This window comes from Nerophis lumbriciformis, linkage group LG35 (genome assembly GCF_033978685.3).
Source record: "Nerophis lumbriciformis linkage group LG35, RoL_Nlum_v2.1, whole genome shotgun sequence".
NCBI classification, from domain to species: Eukaryota; Metazoa; Chordata; class Actinopteri; order Syngnathiformes; family Syngnathidae; genus Nerophis; species Nerophis lumbriciformis.
Window position 1 is genome coordinate 25,689,602 of NC_084582.2, and position 17,713 is coordinate 25,707,314.

Here is a 17,713-nt window from a genome sequence, read left to right on the forward strand (position 1 = left end):
ATATGGCATCTTTGTTTGGCCGTGGCTGAGTTCTGCGCTCTACTGACTTTTCTTGTTTTAAGATTGTGATTCATGAGAGAAGGGGTGTGGAGCCATGAAAAATATCAATACATCACCAGCAGCAGGTTTGGCAGACTTACTTGTTGGTTTTTATTCTGAGGTCTTTTCCCCCCTGAAGCTCATGTCCATCCTTGTACCAGCGGAAGGAGGGGCTCAGATTCCCTGACGCCTCACACTTCAAGGACAGCTTGTCTCCTTCCACCAGAGACTGGCCTCGCATCAATCGCAGCCGAGGAGCAGAGGCTGGACACAGAGAGGAGATACAGTCAGTATTTTGTTGAGTAACAGTTTTGTCTTGAAAGGCTATGTCTTCTGCACTGGATATTTGCTGTTTGTCTGTTTCTTTTGGCAGGGTTACACATTTTGGACAAGAAATAGCCCTGCAATCCAGAAACCAAATGTCCACCACAGAGGACACAATACACTCTGAGGAGAATAGACAGAACACACTATGAGCCTTAAATATTAAGATCCAAATAAAAAGTGTTAAATAGTGTGTGCAAAGTAAAAAAAAAACAGGTGTGTACTATTAGTGAGTGTATTAAGGGTGATCTACTAAGGCTGCTTCTACACTAAGCCGGCTAAGGTTATACAGGATATAAAGTCAAAGTTAAAGTTAAAGTGCCAATGATTGTCACACACAGTAGGTGAGGTGAAATTATCCTCTGCGTTTGACCCATCCCCACAGGGGAACAGTGAGCAGCAGCGGTTGCCGCGCCCGGGAATCATTTGGTGATTTAACCCCCAATTCCAACCCTTGATGCTGAGTGCCAAGCAGGGAGGTAATGGGTCCCATTTTTATAGTCTTTGGTATGACTCGGCCGGGGTTTGAACTCACAACCTACCGATCTCAGGGTTGTGAGTTCAAACCCACCTAACCTTATCCGTGTCCACACACACACAATGCCATTGTTTAAGACCCCCTGGCCCCTCTGTCCGCTGGCGCAACACGACCTAGAAAATGGCAGACGCGCATATATTACGTTCCAGTCTGACCTGGAAGTGTATCCTTACCCGGCAGTCTGGTATGTGAAGTATTTAAATGTAGCCCATTGGCACATTTCTTTTAACAGTAAACCTTGTTTGCCTCACCATCAGGAGCTGTTAGACTAGCCCTATTGTAGTGAATCACACCTGAGCCATCATACATGAATCAATTCTTTAATGGACGTGTGAAAGTAAACAATGTGATAAAGAACATTTTACAACAATCAATCTAAGGATCTAGATATCTGGTCAGGACACTCCTCACTCTTTTGCCTTCACCTTCATTGTCCATTCTTGCAATCCTGCCTGTGCTTGTAGGCTGAAATTGGTGGTCGTACTGGACGGCCGCAACCACTTCATGGCTTCACTGTAGTTATGGAGTACAAAACTAGACGTTGAGTAATCGCTCGACATACATGGCGGACAATAACTGATACAGTCTGCTTTGCCCGTCCAAATCCATTCGCTCTTTTCCGTAGTCTTCTCTCGTCGGCCAGGTAATACAAAGCACACGCTATCTTTTTTTATCACATCCGCGGGAGCCCACATTCTCGTTGTCTCACCTTTGACCAATGGTTTTTCGCGCTAAGTCGAATCACAGCTGACCTGGACATTCGAAAGTTCTCTAGCCATTCTTTTGGCACAACACACTCGTTGAAAAACATATCCCAGCAGGCTGCCGTTCTTCAAGGCCTTATCCAAAACCGTCGCTCAACATTGCTATGTTGCCGTCTGAAATGTGTTGTATCCAAAATAGCTGCAATCACGCGTTTCCTTCGCTTAAGGTATTTATGTGTGATTTCTACAATCGCCTGTACATGAAGAAGGAGAAACACGGGCATGTGTGGATGATTCGCCTCCATCTTTCTAGTGGTTACCAACGAGTGGAAACCGGTTGTTTTGAATCTGGCTGTGGCGCGTTCTCTCCTACGTCACTTCTTCTCTGAACTCCGTTTATAAACGAGCAATGAGTCCATACAGAGCTAAGAGCCGGAGATTCAAGAAATAGACGCCGCACTTACCCATGTAAAGAAATATCTAAGTAGGGGAAGCTTAAACGATGGGTTAGTGTGGCTGACATGGGGTTTAGGCTAAATAGTTATTCATTTAAGGAGTTATTTGGCTCAATGTAGACAGGGCCTAAGACTGTGTGTACAACTGATACCAATTACACAACTGGTTGCGGGTGTGAAGTGTGGAAGATGTTTAACGGGTGTTGTTGGGATGTCAAGGATGAAGCTATGCAGAGGTATGAGAGATGAGCAGTCAATTTCGGATGTAAAATAGTATGTGAAAAGGTTGCAGTTTATTGTTGTAGACATGTGATATGAGGATAATTGTGATTTAAGGAGATGGTTTATAGTGACAAATAGTTTTTTATAATTGCCTGGGTTATGGTTGGTTTTTGAAAGGGCTAAAGCATATGAATGTTGATGTTACCGGAAGGCCAACCTATGCACTGTCAAGCTAGATGTTTTGCTGGCACGCTCCAGGTCACGGACCGACCTTTTCATGACCCTGAGCTGATCCGCGTACCTGGGATTTGAGCGGGTGAAGATGATAGTCGGTTTTTTGTGGGGCATGAATGTCCAGGATGGAGCTAAGGTTGTTGATTGGGCCTTATCCAGGTAGGAATACCCAGAAATGCAGGCCTTGTTGAGGACTGAGTAAACATCTGGCTGTTGCCAGGTCTCAGAGAGGCACAGAATATCTTATTTATGTTTGTAATATATGGTCATGAATACATCCGGATTTGTTAGCTATATACTGAATATACTATAAACCACTCCAGGGTTTCTGTTTCGCCAGGGACTATCAGTACCTGGAGTGACACTGCTCTGATGACGCAGATGCTGTGCAACGAGACGCTCTACAGACCAGAGGGAAGCGATGGGAGTCGCATTCGCCGTGTTTGGGAAGCACAAACTGACCTGTGGATATAGTGGGGTCTGGATGGTAAATCCTGTTGCAGTGGAGCCCTGTTAGAGAGGAGTCCCTGAATCTGCATCAAGCTCTCAGTCCTCATGATGGGTGGAGACCCGCCAGAGCTAGCCGTTAGCCATGGCCCCGGTGAGCAGTGATTGATGGTAGCAATACAAGCGAGGATAATCCACAGCGTTCACTGTGATAGTAGTCCATATGCCGAAACCCGGTTTAGCACGGAGGTGACTCGGGACCAGTGCGACCGAATGTGTTTTTGCCAAAAAAAGGCATTTGGAAAAGGCCGCTTGGACACTGTCAGCTCTGGAATTATGACAGATAAGTGCTGCAATCGTCACATCAATTGAAGTTCCATAAACTGCCACCCTTAAGTGTAGTTTATCAGGGGCATATAATGATAAAAAGTGTCAGGTTTGAATGGATTTTGCAGAGAGGCAGAGAAGCGGGCGAACAGTCAACGGCAGCGTCGTCTACGCTATTTTTTATACGGCCATGAAAAGCAGTTGTTGACACATATGTTGACACGCACACAGACAAAATGTTAATTATCTCTTTGTCGTCTCAGCCCAAGTGCCTCCTTTCTCACTGCCATTTGTGCGTAACTGTAACAGTTTGCACACACATTTCAAATAGAGACGCAAAACAGCAACCACAGAAAAGTTTGTCTTGATAAATCCCATTGCCAACACTAAATAATCATTTTTGCATCTTCTACTCCCAGTATTGTGGGCGTTCTGAATCATCATTTATTCTGAATATACAGTACCGTATTTTTCGGATTTTAAATCGCTGTTTTTTTTATAGTTTGGCCGGAGCGATTTATGTGTGAAATTATTAACACATTACCGTAAAATATCAAATAATATTATTTATCTCATTCACGGAAGAGACGAAGCAAATGTCAGCAATTGTCACACACACGTCAGCAATCGTCATACACATGTCAACCAATAAGAATTCGGCGTGCAATTCGAGTGCATTGTGGGTCAATGGGATGCCAACTGCTATTTGCTATATGCTACTGCCGTAGCTATTAAAATGGATCATTTGAACTTTGGCGGTAACTTATAGAAACTGAGAAGGGTTGAACAAAAATGGCACCGAAAAGGAAATCATATACTGCAGATTACAAGCTGGACATAGTGAAATATGCAGCAGAAAACGGCGATCGAGCAGCAGAAAGAAAGGACGCTAGCGGCGCATACAAGGAGCGACATCGGATTTAGCGATTAGGAGTGACAGATTGTTTGGTAAACGTATAGCATGTTCTATATGGTATAGTTATTTGAATGACTCTTACCATAATATGTTACGTTAACATACCAGGCACATTCTCAGTTGGTTATTTATGCCTCATATAACGTACACCTGGGGATAAGTTGATTGGCAACACTAAATTGGCCCTAGTGTGTGAATGTGAGTGTGAATGTTGTCTATCTATCTGTGTTGGCCCTGCGATGAGGTGGCGACTTGTCCAGGGTGTACCCCGCCTTCCGCCCGATTGTAGCTGAGATAGGCTCCAGCGCCCCCCGCGACCCCAAAGGGAATAAGCGGTAGAAAATGGATGGATGGATGGATAACGTACACTTATTTAGCCTGTTGTTCACTATTCTTTATTTATTTTAAATTGCCTTTCAAATGTCTATTCTTGGTGTTGGATTTAATCAAATAAATTTCCCCCAAAAATGTGACTTATACTCGAGTGCGACGTATATATGTTTTTTTCTTTCTTTATTATGCATTTTCGGCCGGTGCGATTTATACTCCGGAGCGACGTATAATCCGAAAAATACGGTACATCAAGAAAGACAGGCTAAATGGATTGCGAGCTCTATTTTGCTCATTTAAGAAACACAATCCTCTGCGTACGAGCTATCAAGTTTGCACGTTTTAATATAAACAAACCCTTAGTAGATCAGACCCAAAATGTTTCTACTCAGTTACATTATTAATGTTTGTGTGTTTGCATGTGTCTTGATGTTTGTGTATGACAAAAAAATAGTTATGTCAGGGTCAAAATGTAGCAAAAATCAATGCTATTTTCTTGACATGTGTACACACAGTCTGCTTAACCTTCAGAACCCAAACAAAAAATATCAATGCTTTTATCGTGCGTATGTGTGTGTGTGTGTGCGTGTCTGTGAGTGTGTGTTGGGGGAGCTTTTTTCTCTCATCCCTCATCAAACACACATAGCTGCTTCCTAAGAGGCTGCATTGCCCCCTGTATAGATCTAGTTTTCACCATGCACTGCAAATAAAACAACACAAAAAATGTCAAGGCAGTTTGAACATCACTGCTAGCATATTTTGTCTAACAAAAAACCAAAGCTTTGCAGCACAAAAGATGTTCTGGTAAATCCCTCGACTGACTTAGGAGCTTCTTTTTGAAGTTCGCTGACAGCCTAAGGGAGACATTTTTTTTTTTTTAATTCTTCTAAAAGAATCAACAAACTTTCTTTTTTTTCTTGTCTTTTTACTAGAAAACGTGATGTTCCCACAAAGTAATGATCACATAAGAGCAGTGGGGAAACTACTGATGCGTCAGTGTCATACTTATAATGAACAAGCATTCAGTTACAATGGGTAATGAATTCCGTACTTTTATAGATACTGTAACAATCGAATTCCGTTGTGTGGGTACCGATTCACTTAAAATTCATCCCTTCAAGTACTTTCAAACAAATAGGCGTATCAATAGTGGTTTGCCTCTGGTAAAGTTGCAATCAATAGAAAGTGTTTCGAAAGGCTCCACATTTCAAGATAGCTTGATACTAATGTACGATGAAAATACTACACATACATTAATGATGAGCATTCACAATTATGTATATATATATATATACATATTAGGGCTGTGTCGTACAGGGGGGAACTTGGCTGCAATTCACTTGTTACTGATGAGCCACAAGCGAGCAGAAATGGACAAAGGAAAGTCTGCCTTATGGAAATATCAGGTTCAAAGCCATGGCAAGTTGTTCTCCCGACAAGAAAGGACACTTTTTAGCAGTGAGAAGAGGTGACATCCCTGCAGAAAACACCTGCAGCGCACGTCGTTCAGATGTGGGTGGTGCTTCACTTCCATGTTCAGATTACGGTTAATGTGCAGTGATAACATAACATTTAGATTGTTACTGTTACTGATTTAGTAAGTAAGATGACATAAAAGCTCAACAGAAATGAAAGAGAGACTTTTTTTTATTTTTTATTGCAAACAGTCGATCCCACATCAAAACATGTCAATGCACTTTCTCAAAACGCACTTTTCCGGTTTCAAAATAAAAGTGCTACGCTATTCATCCGGTTTAACTACATTTACAAAATAAACATGTCTTACATTACAGTCATGCTTTGTCACTAGGGATGGGCACCGGATCCGGTACTGTTTGGCACCGACCGAAACCAGCCGCTACTACCAGGCACTGATTCACGTAAGATCCAGCGATGCCATGTTTTGGTTCCTGGGTTACCAAAACATCGCGTCTGTTTGAATTAGCACTTGCGAGTGGCGGGTACTTGCTAGCACTAGAGAGGAAAACAGGTGATTTCGAAGCGGAAATGCTTTTAGTAATCTTTCAACCCATCAATGTTTCAGGACAAAAAACCAACCATGCCAAAAAGAAAACGCTCTAAAGTGGGGCTCGTCTTTTCCAAATGCAATGCAGATTACGCTCGCTGCAATATTTGTGACGCCAAAATCAAGGCAAGTGGCGGGAATAATTCTAATCTGAGGAAGCACTTGGTTAAACACAAGATTGTGATCTTGTGATCATGGCTGAGGAGTGCAGCCAAGTTAGATGTACGGCTGCAACTCCTACATTTGGCACCTTTTTGACTGCAGCCAACAACGCAGTGGAAGAAATTGATGTTACCATTTGGTGACGATAACAGCGACATCATCATCCTCTACGTCTGCTCCATGTAAAAAGCCTACTGTACAAGATTACGTTAGTTTTGCATTTTAACTTGCAATAGCTTAACCTGCATAATCAGCTCGGTTCCTTGTACTGTACTTAGTAATGTTAATGTAAAGTTTTTGCTTCACTTTCATTCACAATTTGATACTTTTGAAAAAAAAAAAATCTGTCTTTTTTTTAACTCAATCCTCTTTTGCTCATTTGTTTTAAACTTAATTGCCTTAGTTGCCTACAGGGAACCCCAGCACATATTTTCCGGATTGGAAAAAGAAAGGAGTATGTGGAGCCGGGTTTTATTTTGTGCAATACTAAGAATAAAACACTGCATTGTTGGAGTTCAGTGTTTTTATGTTGAATAAATGTGCAAACATCTTTGACAATCAAAGCATGATCATAACAATCAACATTTTGTGTTATTTATGCATGAAACTAGTATCTAAACATGAAAGTGTAGCTCCTCCACTGAACGCAAGTGCTCGTAAAGCAGGAATAGAAATTGTGTATTTCAACAAAATACAAAATCTGGCAGGACACCAACACACAGCAGGTATTTTTTTAAAGGCCGACTGAAACCCACTACTACCGACCACGCAGTCTGATAGTTTATATATCAATGATGAAATCTTAACATTGCAACAGCTTACTAAAGTGCAATTTTAAATTTTGCGCAAAATATCCTGCTGAAAACGTCTCGGTATGATGACGTCGGCACGTGACGTCACGGATTGTAGAGGACATTTTGGGACAGCATGGTGGCCAGCTATTAAGTCGTCTTTTTTCATCGCAAAATTCCACAGTATTCTGGACATCTGTGTTGGTGAATCTTTTGCAATTTGTTCAATGAACAATGGAGACAGCAAAGAAGAAGAAAGCTGTAGGTGGGAAGCGGTGTATTGCGGGCGGCTGCAGCAACACAAACACAGCCGGTGTTTCATTGTTTACATTCCCAAAAGATGACAGTCAAGCTTTACCATTGGCCTGTGGAGAACTGGGACAACAGAGACTCTTACCAGGAGGACTTTGAGTTGGATGCGCAGACGCGGTACCGTGAGTGCGCATGCAGCTTCCAAATATTTGATCGCTTGCCCGTACGTGCGTGCCGCTATGTGCATGTCACGTACGTAGCTTTGGGGACTTTGGGGAAATATATGTGCTGTATGAACTTTGGGGAGGTGAACGGTACTTTGGGCTGTGGGATTGAGTGTGTTGTGCAGGTGTTTGAGTTGTATTGGCGGGTTATATGGACGGGAGGGGGGAGGTGTTTGTTATGCGGGATTCATTTGTGGCATATTAAATATAAGCCTGGTTGTGTTGTGGCTAATAGTGTATATATATATATCTTGTGTTTATTTACTGTTTTAGTCATTCCCAGCTGAATATCAGGTCCCACCCGCCTCTCACAGCATCTTCCCAATCTGAATCGCTCCCACTGCCCTCTAGTCCTTCACTCTCACTTTCCTCATCCACAAATCTTTCATCCTCGCTCAAATTAATGGGGAAATCTTCGCTTTCTCGGTCTGAATCGCTCTCGCTGCTGGTGGCCATGATTGTAAACAATGTGCAGATGTGAGGAGCTCCACAACCTGTGACGTCACGCTACTCGTCTGCTACTTCCGGTAGAGGCAAGGCTTTTTTATCAGCGACCAAAAGTTGCGAACTTTATCGTCGATGTTCTCTACTAAATCCTTTCAGCAAAAATATGGCAATATCGCGAAATGATTAAGTATGACACATAGAATGGACCTGCTATCCCCGTTAAGAAAATCGCATTTCAGTAGGCCTTTAATTGTCATTTTATTATGTTTGTCCTTTTGGCGTTGAGCTATTTAAAAAAGCATAATGTTTAAAACACATTTCATTAAAGCAAATGAATTAATTGTCTGCTCATGGTGAGAATGTGACAAAAGAGGAAAGTTATGTAACCCGGTCTCGCTCTTTGTTTGATTCTGTGTGGATGAGGTGTTCCAGCAAGTCTCCCTGAACAACATCCCACGGTCCTAACTATAATCCGATTAGTCGACTATAGTCATCTTCAGTTGATGACTGGTCAATGGTGATGGTCAGATGAAACTTCATGAGGCATTGGTTATATTGGCATATTGCATATTGGTTTGAGAATTTCGCGAAGCTTCAAGCATGCTTCGGCACAAGAAACCACCTGCTGGCCAAATGTGTAATTACAAACTGCTATAATTTAACCACATCATTGACATTGTGCGTCTCTTATGGCGTTTGTAAATGACTATGAATCCCAATACATGTTTGAAAAAATTATTTTACTACACACGTAACATATAAAAAATATATTTATATATATATATAAAATATATGAAAAATTCCTAGTTTGTGAACCCGTTCTCAAACAATGGCAATAACAAACTATTCTGATTCTGATTCTAATTCTGATTCTGATTTGTATTGTACTGTGTGTATCTATTCTGCCAAAATGGTGGTATTGTATGATAATGCACGTTGTTTTATGTTTTCTGTCATCTTTGAAAATGGCCTATGGGCTTAAAGAGGGAGAGAACACTATAACTTGGAACATGACGTATAGAACAGGGGATATTTATACATTTTTATACATTTTTTTCTTGACATAACCTCTCCATCATCCAGCTGGTTTAAACATAACATATACCTATTTCCTTAATAAGCTTAACATTTACAGTGATAAGCATATTCGGGAACTGACGTTGCCGAGAATCAATCCCATGTCATGTGGCATGAACGGTAAGTGCATGCTCCATTAAGCTACCAGAGGATTGATGGGCGACAGAGCGGTAAACGGCTTGGATTACGTTTGCCGTCAGATTCAATATCATACGCTCTGTTATTATTTGATTCTATTGGCATTAAAATTTATATTTTTACTCTCTATCCAAATTCCGAACTGGCGGCAACTCTATCAAAAGTTCACTTTTTAAATTAAATTTGGGCGGTTGCTGTGATGTTGAATTTCCCGGCAAAATCTGAATTGTGTCCTGTAGCACTACATGGCGTTACCGGGCAGTGAGGTTTATAAGTTCATCATTTCCAGTTCCCAGATATGCGCTCCGGAGAAACGCACCCTCCATTACTCAACACACACCTTGAAACCTTGGCACATCTAGTCACATCGCTATTAGTCGACAAACAAAATAGTTTTTAGTTACAGCCTTAGTTTCAATCTGCACTAAATAACACATCCATTGCAGTAAGTCCTAGATGTGCACAAAGCCCCCACAACTAAGTAAATGTGCCACCAACTGTACGGTGCACAACGGAAACAAGAAATACCAAAATTTAAAAAAACATACTGTGAGTCCACATGTCATTACAAATATGATATTTTGGCAACAATGACGATAATTATATGTTTGGAGGAGTCAAGCTGAGGGTTTCAGCCTAAGAACTCTGCAGCAACTGTCTGGCATGGTGGTGATAGCATTATGCTCTCCATCAATAAATATTGGTGCACTACACAAAGTAGAAGTATGAGGACTACCTCTGAATCTATATTGACCTCAAATCAACTAAAAGACTGAAACATGGACACAATTGGGTGTTTCAATAGGATGGTGATCCCAAAACAGGTTTAGGAATAGATAGAAGAAGAACACTAACATTAAGCTGCTGGAACAGGTGTGCCCAAAGTGGGACCCGGGAACCAAATTTGGCCCGCTGAGTCGATGGATTTGGCCCGCCAAAGGGTGCCTTTCCAAATGTAATACATATTCATATATTCACACAAGGTTGTTTTTTTCTTCTATTTCAGTCAAGTCATTCACAAAAGGTAAACATTGTAGGCTAAGGCTACTAGGAGATAGAAGCTGCACAACAACTAAGCACAAAATAGCACACAAAGCTAGACATATGTAATAAGATTTCTTAATTGAACTTTATTGCACGCTAAAACAGCTAATTTTTCAATATAAACAGGTATCAAATAATTATAGTGTCATGTCTGTGTGATCATGTTTTGTTTTGGTTATGTTCGGTTTGGTTTTTGGACCCTTTGTGCACTCTTGTTTGTTTTGTTTCCATGACAACCCATTAGTTTTCACCTGTCCTCATGTCGCGCACCTGTCTCACGTTTTGCACTCACGCCCTTGTCACTAATCATGCCACTGTTATTTAAGCCTGTCTTTTTCTGTTGATCGTCCTGGTGACATTATCCATACTACCCCAGTTACGCCATTGATCACGTGTTCCATGCCGTAGATTCCTGCTCTGTCAAGTAAGTTTTTGTTATTAATGCCACAGTTAGTGATTTTAGTTTCATGTTCATAGTTTTTGCCTTTGTGCTAGATTTGTTTTCATAAGCCAAGTTTGTACTTCCGCCCTTGTGCGCTCTTTTTGTTTATTCCTTTTGTTAGTGTTAAAATAAAAATGTCCTTACCCTCACGCCATGTCCGATCCAGCTTTGCTTGCATCTTGGGAAAACAAACAACCCATAGTCCACGCATTGACATATTACGTACACATGCAAAGTCTCCAAAGCAGAAGCTCATTAAAAAGTATCCAGTAACAAATGTGTCCGCATATTTGTATATTTTTACTATGTCATGAGCTTAATCTACTTAATTATTTTTTGTGATCACTAAGTGTCGCCAAAATTAACAATTGCCACTCTACTTCAACTTAAAAACCGCATACGTCCATACCCTGCTGTAATAAATAGGTTAGTGTTTTTCATACATATTGTTCTGTTTCATATTTCATATTCAATTCACTTTATCAAACATGTTTTAACATTCCACACTACACAATAATAAAAGTATGTATGATTCCTGCGAATATTAGATCGGGTCAATATCGGTATCTTATCGGAAGCAAAAGGTATGGGACACCCTTAACGCACGCGCAATCATTAGTTTCATGTTCACAAGGAAATCTAGTTTACTAACTAGTTGCCATCTATCACTGTTATTGATACTAAATATAGGAAATGTTTTGGCTATTTGTGTTTCACGCTTAAAGTTGCCATCTTTGGCCTGTGGCCCGTTGGCACATTTTCACTTTGGCCTTTGAAGGCAAAGAGTTTGGACAGACTTCTTCCAGAAGGTCCCTTTTTTGCATTTTTAGAGGACCTGATGTTGCCTTTATTACTGATGAAAAGCAGTCCAGAAACCAAATTACATTTCAAATGTATAATTTTCAATATCAAAATATATATTATATCTACCTATATATAAGAAGTCAATGGTAACAAATCCATCCATCCATCCATTTTCTACCACTTATTCCCTTCGGGGTTGCGGGGGGCGCTGGAGCCTATCTCAGCTACAATCGGGCGGAAGGCGGGGTACACCCTGGACAAGTCGCCACCTCATCGCAGGGTAACAAATCCCATACAACTAAAAAAATACTTTTACAATTGATCAACCAAATACCTATTGAAATTTTTCTGGAATGGTTCCATATTTGGTGTTGGAGGGAATGTTTAAGCTGGAAGTGAGTTCAACAAACGTAATGTATGAAATCACAAATGTATGGAGACTGATGTACAGTAGGTGCGTGCGAGATCTGGGGAAGGATATGCAGTATGTGCTGTACTTAACGCAGTAGGATAGCGTCAAGGTCCAAGGATGGCTTGAAGAGGAAATGTCTATAGAAGTTGTATAGAGTTGCTACATCCTGCTTAAGCTCCAATGGTTAGATACCAGCTTTGATTGGGTCTTCAATACGCAAGAGACAAACTGCTTTTATCTGAAGTCTGCTTAGAAGACTCAGTGCAGTGGTACCTGCTCCACTCTAGATTGATGAAGCATTAGCCATAAGAGGTCTCATGTAGGCCTAGTAGATAATAACTCTGGCCTTTAAGGGGAGACGAACTCAAGACCGGCTTTGTATATACAGTAGCTTGGCAGTTTTCTTGGCAAGACTTGTGATATCAATGTGTCCAGGTAAGAGTTGTTAGTGATGGTTAGACCAAGTAGAGTGATACTCTTGGCAGGCTTAAGCTGGTTTTCCATAAAGTAGTGTTTTCTGCTAATAACCATGTTCTCCGTCTTGCTGGTGTGGAAAGTAATACACCATTCAGAGGCCCTCTTCTGAATAGCATGTAAGTCCTGTTGCAAATAATATGTTTGTCAAAGTTGCAGACTATGCGGTTTGCAGGATTTTTGTTGACTGCGTGAAGGGTGGAATCATAAAAAGATGAAAGTTGTTGTTGAGATGTGATGCAAGATCATCTATAAACTTGAGGAACACTACCTTGTGGTAGACCAGCAGCCAAAACTTTAGGGTTGGAAATAAAACCATCGAACCCCAGCCGGCTACCTGTCAGTTAAAAAGCAGGATCCATCCATACATCCATCTTTATCTGCTTATTTGAGGTCGTGTCACAGGGGCAGCAGCCTGAGAAGAAAAGCTCAGACTTCCCTCTCCAGTTAAATATGTTTTCACAGATTCCAAAAATGTTGATCTCTGCCAATAGTCCATGATGTCAAACGCAATCAAAAGCCTTCTTGATATCTAAAGCAAAGACTCTCACTTCTTGATGGATATCCAGACAATCATTCTACCATTAAGTGATGTAGGATAGCAGGTCAACAGTAGACCTCTTCCCCCAGAAACCATATTTGGTATTGCTGAGAAGGCTCTTTCCCAAAAACCCAACATTAACTCTATGGAACATTTGTGGGCAATGTTTAAAAGCAGGTTCCATACCAACAAACCAACCAATTTAAACAAAACAAGAAAAGTGGATAAATATTCAGCCAAAAATATTGTCAAGTTTTTTTTTAAAGCTACAAAATACATCTGGTCGAGATGAAACTTTCCAAGCAACATTTGCTGGCTTTCATGATGCACTTCATCTACAACCCCTGGCTCATCAATAACACATCCCCACAATGGTGAGCTTTTGGCACAAGCGATGTAAGAAGACAAGCCGCAGGACATACAGGACTCAATGTGACGCAATGCTAAAAATACTTGCTATCAGCAGCTGTTCAGGCAATGCTAATGAACTCTGCTGATGCACTTCATCTTCGACATCATCAGCTTCACATGACATTGGTGAGAGCAATGTAAAATGACAACACAGGACATGCAATGCTAACAACACGGCTAATTACCTAGGATGTGACAATGCATTTCCACTTTATAGCGAAGTTGAAGTGGCCAGGCGATGGCCGTGGCAATGGCACTTGGAGGATCCTGCGGGCTACCGGTGAGAACTGTAATCTTCTGTAGAACACACTCAAGGTGTAACGACAATAAAAAATACTATTTGGGTGTTGTTTCATGTTAAAAGGGCTCTAATTATGTAAAAAAAAAAACATTATGAAGTTTGTAAACAATTCTTTATGAACGTATTTAACAATACAGTTGTCCCTTATTTATTGCGGCCAATTGGATACAGGCTTGACTATGGTAAACTAATCTCTGCAAATTATTTTCCCAATATTAACATTTTTGTGCCCATCCCAATATATATTTCAATGCTTTCTAGTATAAAGGAGAACCCAAAAAAAAAACATTTTTGGCTTAACTTTTAAATAAAATCTCATAACACTAAATTGATTGCGGTACATAAGGCCTGCTATAATCTAGGACTAGGTTAGAATGGAACAGAATATAAAACTTTATTGTCATTGTATCAAATACCATACTAATTACGTTTGCCACTCTTGGTCTGCGCTTTAGGACAAAAAAAATGCTAAATTAAATACAAAAAAAGCCTAATAATGCTAAAAGTACACAGATAAGACATGTAGCAATTATAACACACAGTGTTGCCGATTAAAAACAGTTTGTAGAAATTAGTTTTTTTTTATTCAGTCCATTCACTTGCATTAAGCTGTTTTGATTCATATGCTAATAATTGGCAACGAGCCAACTAGCTTAATGAGGCGTCTTGGTGTAACACTGTGCAAGGCACAAGTACCAGAAGAATATGCCGAACGGAACACAGGCTTTTTTTAACAGCATTGCAACTTACAATAAGGCACACAAACTCTACCACGGGCTACTGTTATCGGTCATAACCCATGCCATTCTAACCATCACATCCCATATGTCACTTCCCCAAGCTCCAAACACCAACACATTACATAAACTATACACTACAGTAACACGTGAACCGAATAACAATAACCCTCAGGGTTGTTACAGTATTGTAACAACCAGATGGTGTTAATGTCTCTAGTCTCGTGTACATGGACAACATTTATTTAATCTGATCATCATTCAGATTAGAATGTTACTGTACATGGACCCTGAAAAAAATGATCTGATTATGATGTGCATTTTTATGCATCACATCTTAAATCGGAATACTTTACTTTGATATGCGCAGAACATAACATAAACGGAAAGGTGTGTTATCATTTGTGCTATGGTGCCATCTTTTGGACGAGTTTGCTCACTGCAGGCGCTGACTAAGCAGTGACTTCCACTGTAAACAAACATGGCTTTGTGCATTTCTTCTTGTCTGATGTTAGCACTGTATTTAGTCATAATTGTTTTCACTTCTGTTCACTACTTTTGTTTTACCTCTCTTTTTGAAATGGAGCTGTTCTGTGCTTTTTCTGTTGTGATTATGCAGTGCGTCTTCATGTTTCAAAATTGCGTGTATGTGTTTGAGGCTAGCAGTTACCACTTGGAATCGATGTAATGTGAATGAAACAGCTCGTTAAGACGACAACTGGATCCCTTCTTTATTGCTACATCGACACATGACACTCCATACTATAATTTTGTTTTTGCTAGTCTCTTTTTTAAAACAACAAACTCAACAGTACATAACGCTAATTCTGTACAGGTTGAATAGAGGGAGACGGCAGCAAGACAATCGCTTCATTCCGAGACTAATAAATTTAGTCTGCGCTCCACCACCAAAGTATATCTGACATCAAAGACATGCGCTGTTAGGATAATTCTCACCCGAATTTTGAGAGACTTGTTTTCATGCACTATAATCTGAATGACTTTCGGCATAAAGCACCCGTCTCGGTCGGAATTAAATGTTGATTCGAACGTGTGTGATCGGGTCAGAATAATACAAATGGCGTGTTTACATGAAGCATTTTTATTCCGGTTAGCTAGTTGGCAATAAGAGTTAAAAAGAGCATCGGACTCTGAGTAACTGTAATATATTTTTTGTCTACATGCATAACAGGGGAGATAGTCAACTATGTTTTAACTGGTCGGTCTTTAAACTCCTTGTGTAGGTCTGAATGCTTGTCTTTCAAATGTTTCGCTAAATTGGGAGTATTGCCCCAACCTTTGGCGAGACATGTTTAAAAGCACAGTTTGCAGAACAGGGCTTCACCTTTCTCGTTTTTTTGTTTGCTTTGAAGCCAAAATACTTCCAATATCCAATAAATGCGCTTTATCGACAAATAAACTCTCCGCTTCTGCCATCCTACCTTTTCTGTCTTTTTTATCTCTCCCTCTCCACGCTGTTTCAACAGTTGTATGGAAAATAAAAAGTACAATTTTTTCCAAAGGCAGTATAGTACCTTTTTCTAATTTGTTAGTACCCTAATACCTAACACGCCTATTTCATGTATTTTACAATGTGTGCTGAAATTTAACTTGACAACACAGTAAAAAGCACAGGAAATATAAATTACAAACATGAACGATATGTACCAGTTGCAGTAACACTTTAGGTGTCAGGTCAACAGGGGGACTTGTGAACCCTGTGTTGTTTGCTGGATGGAGCGCCATCAACTGGTTCTACTTATCTGCTGAGAAGTGCTTGCATTGCTCCTGCACGTCTGCATGATCTATGACTATCACATGGCCATGTGTCCCTAAAACTACTTTAGCAATAAATCACATTAGTGCGGTGGCTGCTCCTGACCCGGCCTGAACCTCAGTCAATGAACTGCTGACATAATGAATAGAGCTTATACATCTGCTAATTACATTCGAGGTCATAAATAATTACCCATAATGTAATATTTATATGATACCATTGCTTTGCACTCATGTCACCCGTAAAATGGTAGCCGTACAATGATTAATTTTTTTTAGAGTCTAGTTGTTAATTGTACGAAAAGAGTGAGCATTAGCAGGGTACATCACATTGGTCTCCAGTCTATCAAAGGCGCATAGCGACAAACAAATAAAATCCAGTTTCTACTAATCAAATTAGGTACATTTTCTTAATAATCTTTAATATTTGGACAACTCTTTTGAAACACATTTTTGGTAGTTTCTTCTCATGACAAATTGTTCTCTAAATGACAATAATAAACAGTCTGCTGGATGTTTTCATGTCATATTTTGCATTGGATATTTTCAAGAAACCTTGGAGACTGTGATCTAATAACAACGTACCATATGTAGAGATGAAATAAGATTTCATTGTGGAGAGGAGTATGGATATGGCAGTATGGATGTGACATTTAGACAGCACAATGACAAAATACCTCAGGGAATAATCCTTTTTCTTGGTATTGCACTTTTCAAATGTGACTTGGGAAGTCACTAAATACATTAGAAATTATAATAATCCACAGAGGCCGATATAAAAATGTCACAAAAAAAAACCTGTACAAACAAACAAGACAGATTACTGGGGTGGGGTGGCTCGGTTGGCACAGCGGCCAAGCCAGCAACTTGAGGGTTCCAGGTTCGATCCCCTCTTCCGCCATCGTAGTCACTGCCGTTCTCTCCTTGGGGAAGACACTTTACCCAGTACCACCCACACTGGTTTAAATGTAGCTTAAAGAGTAGATAATGGGTTTCACTATGTAAAGCACTTAGTCTAAAGAGTAAAACGCTATATAAATATAATTCACTTCACTTCACTACTGAGTTTGGAAAAAAAATTAACAAGGGGGGATTTTCTGTCATTTGTACCACGTTCA

General features: G+C 40.3%; 1 protein-coding gene across 2 annotated transcripts in view; it reads right to left on the bottom strand.

The window, feature by feature from the left end:
* The window catches only part of LOC133575157 (pro-neuregulin-2, membrane-bound isoform-like), a 129,968-nt gene that overhangs the window by 68,315 nt on the left and 43,940 nt on the right, over positions 1-17,713 (bottom strand). For both annotated transcript variants that reach the window (XM_061927702.2, XM_061927701.2), the window contains exon 2: positions 141-303. In XM_061927702.2, the coding sequence (XP_061783686.1) occupies positions 141-303 (163 nt within the window). The remainder of the gene's footprint in view (positions 1-140; positions 304-17,713) is intronic.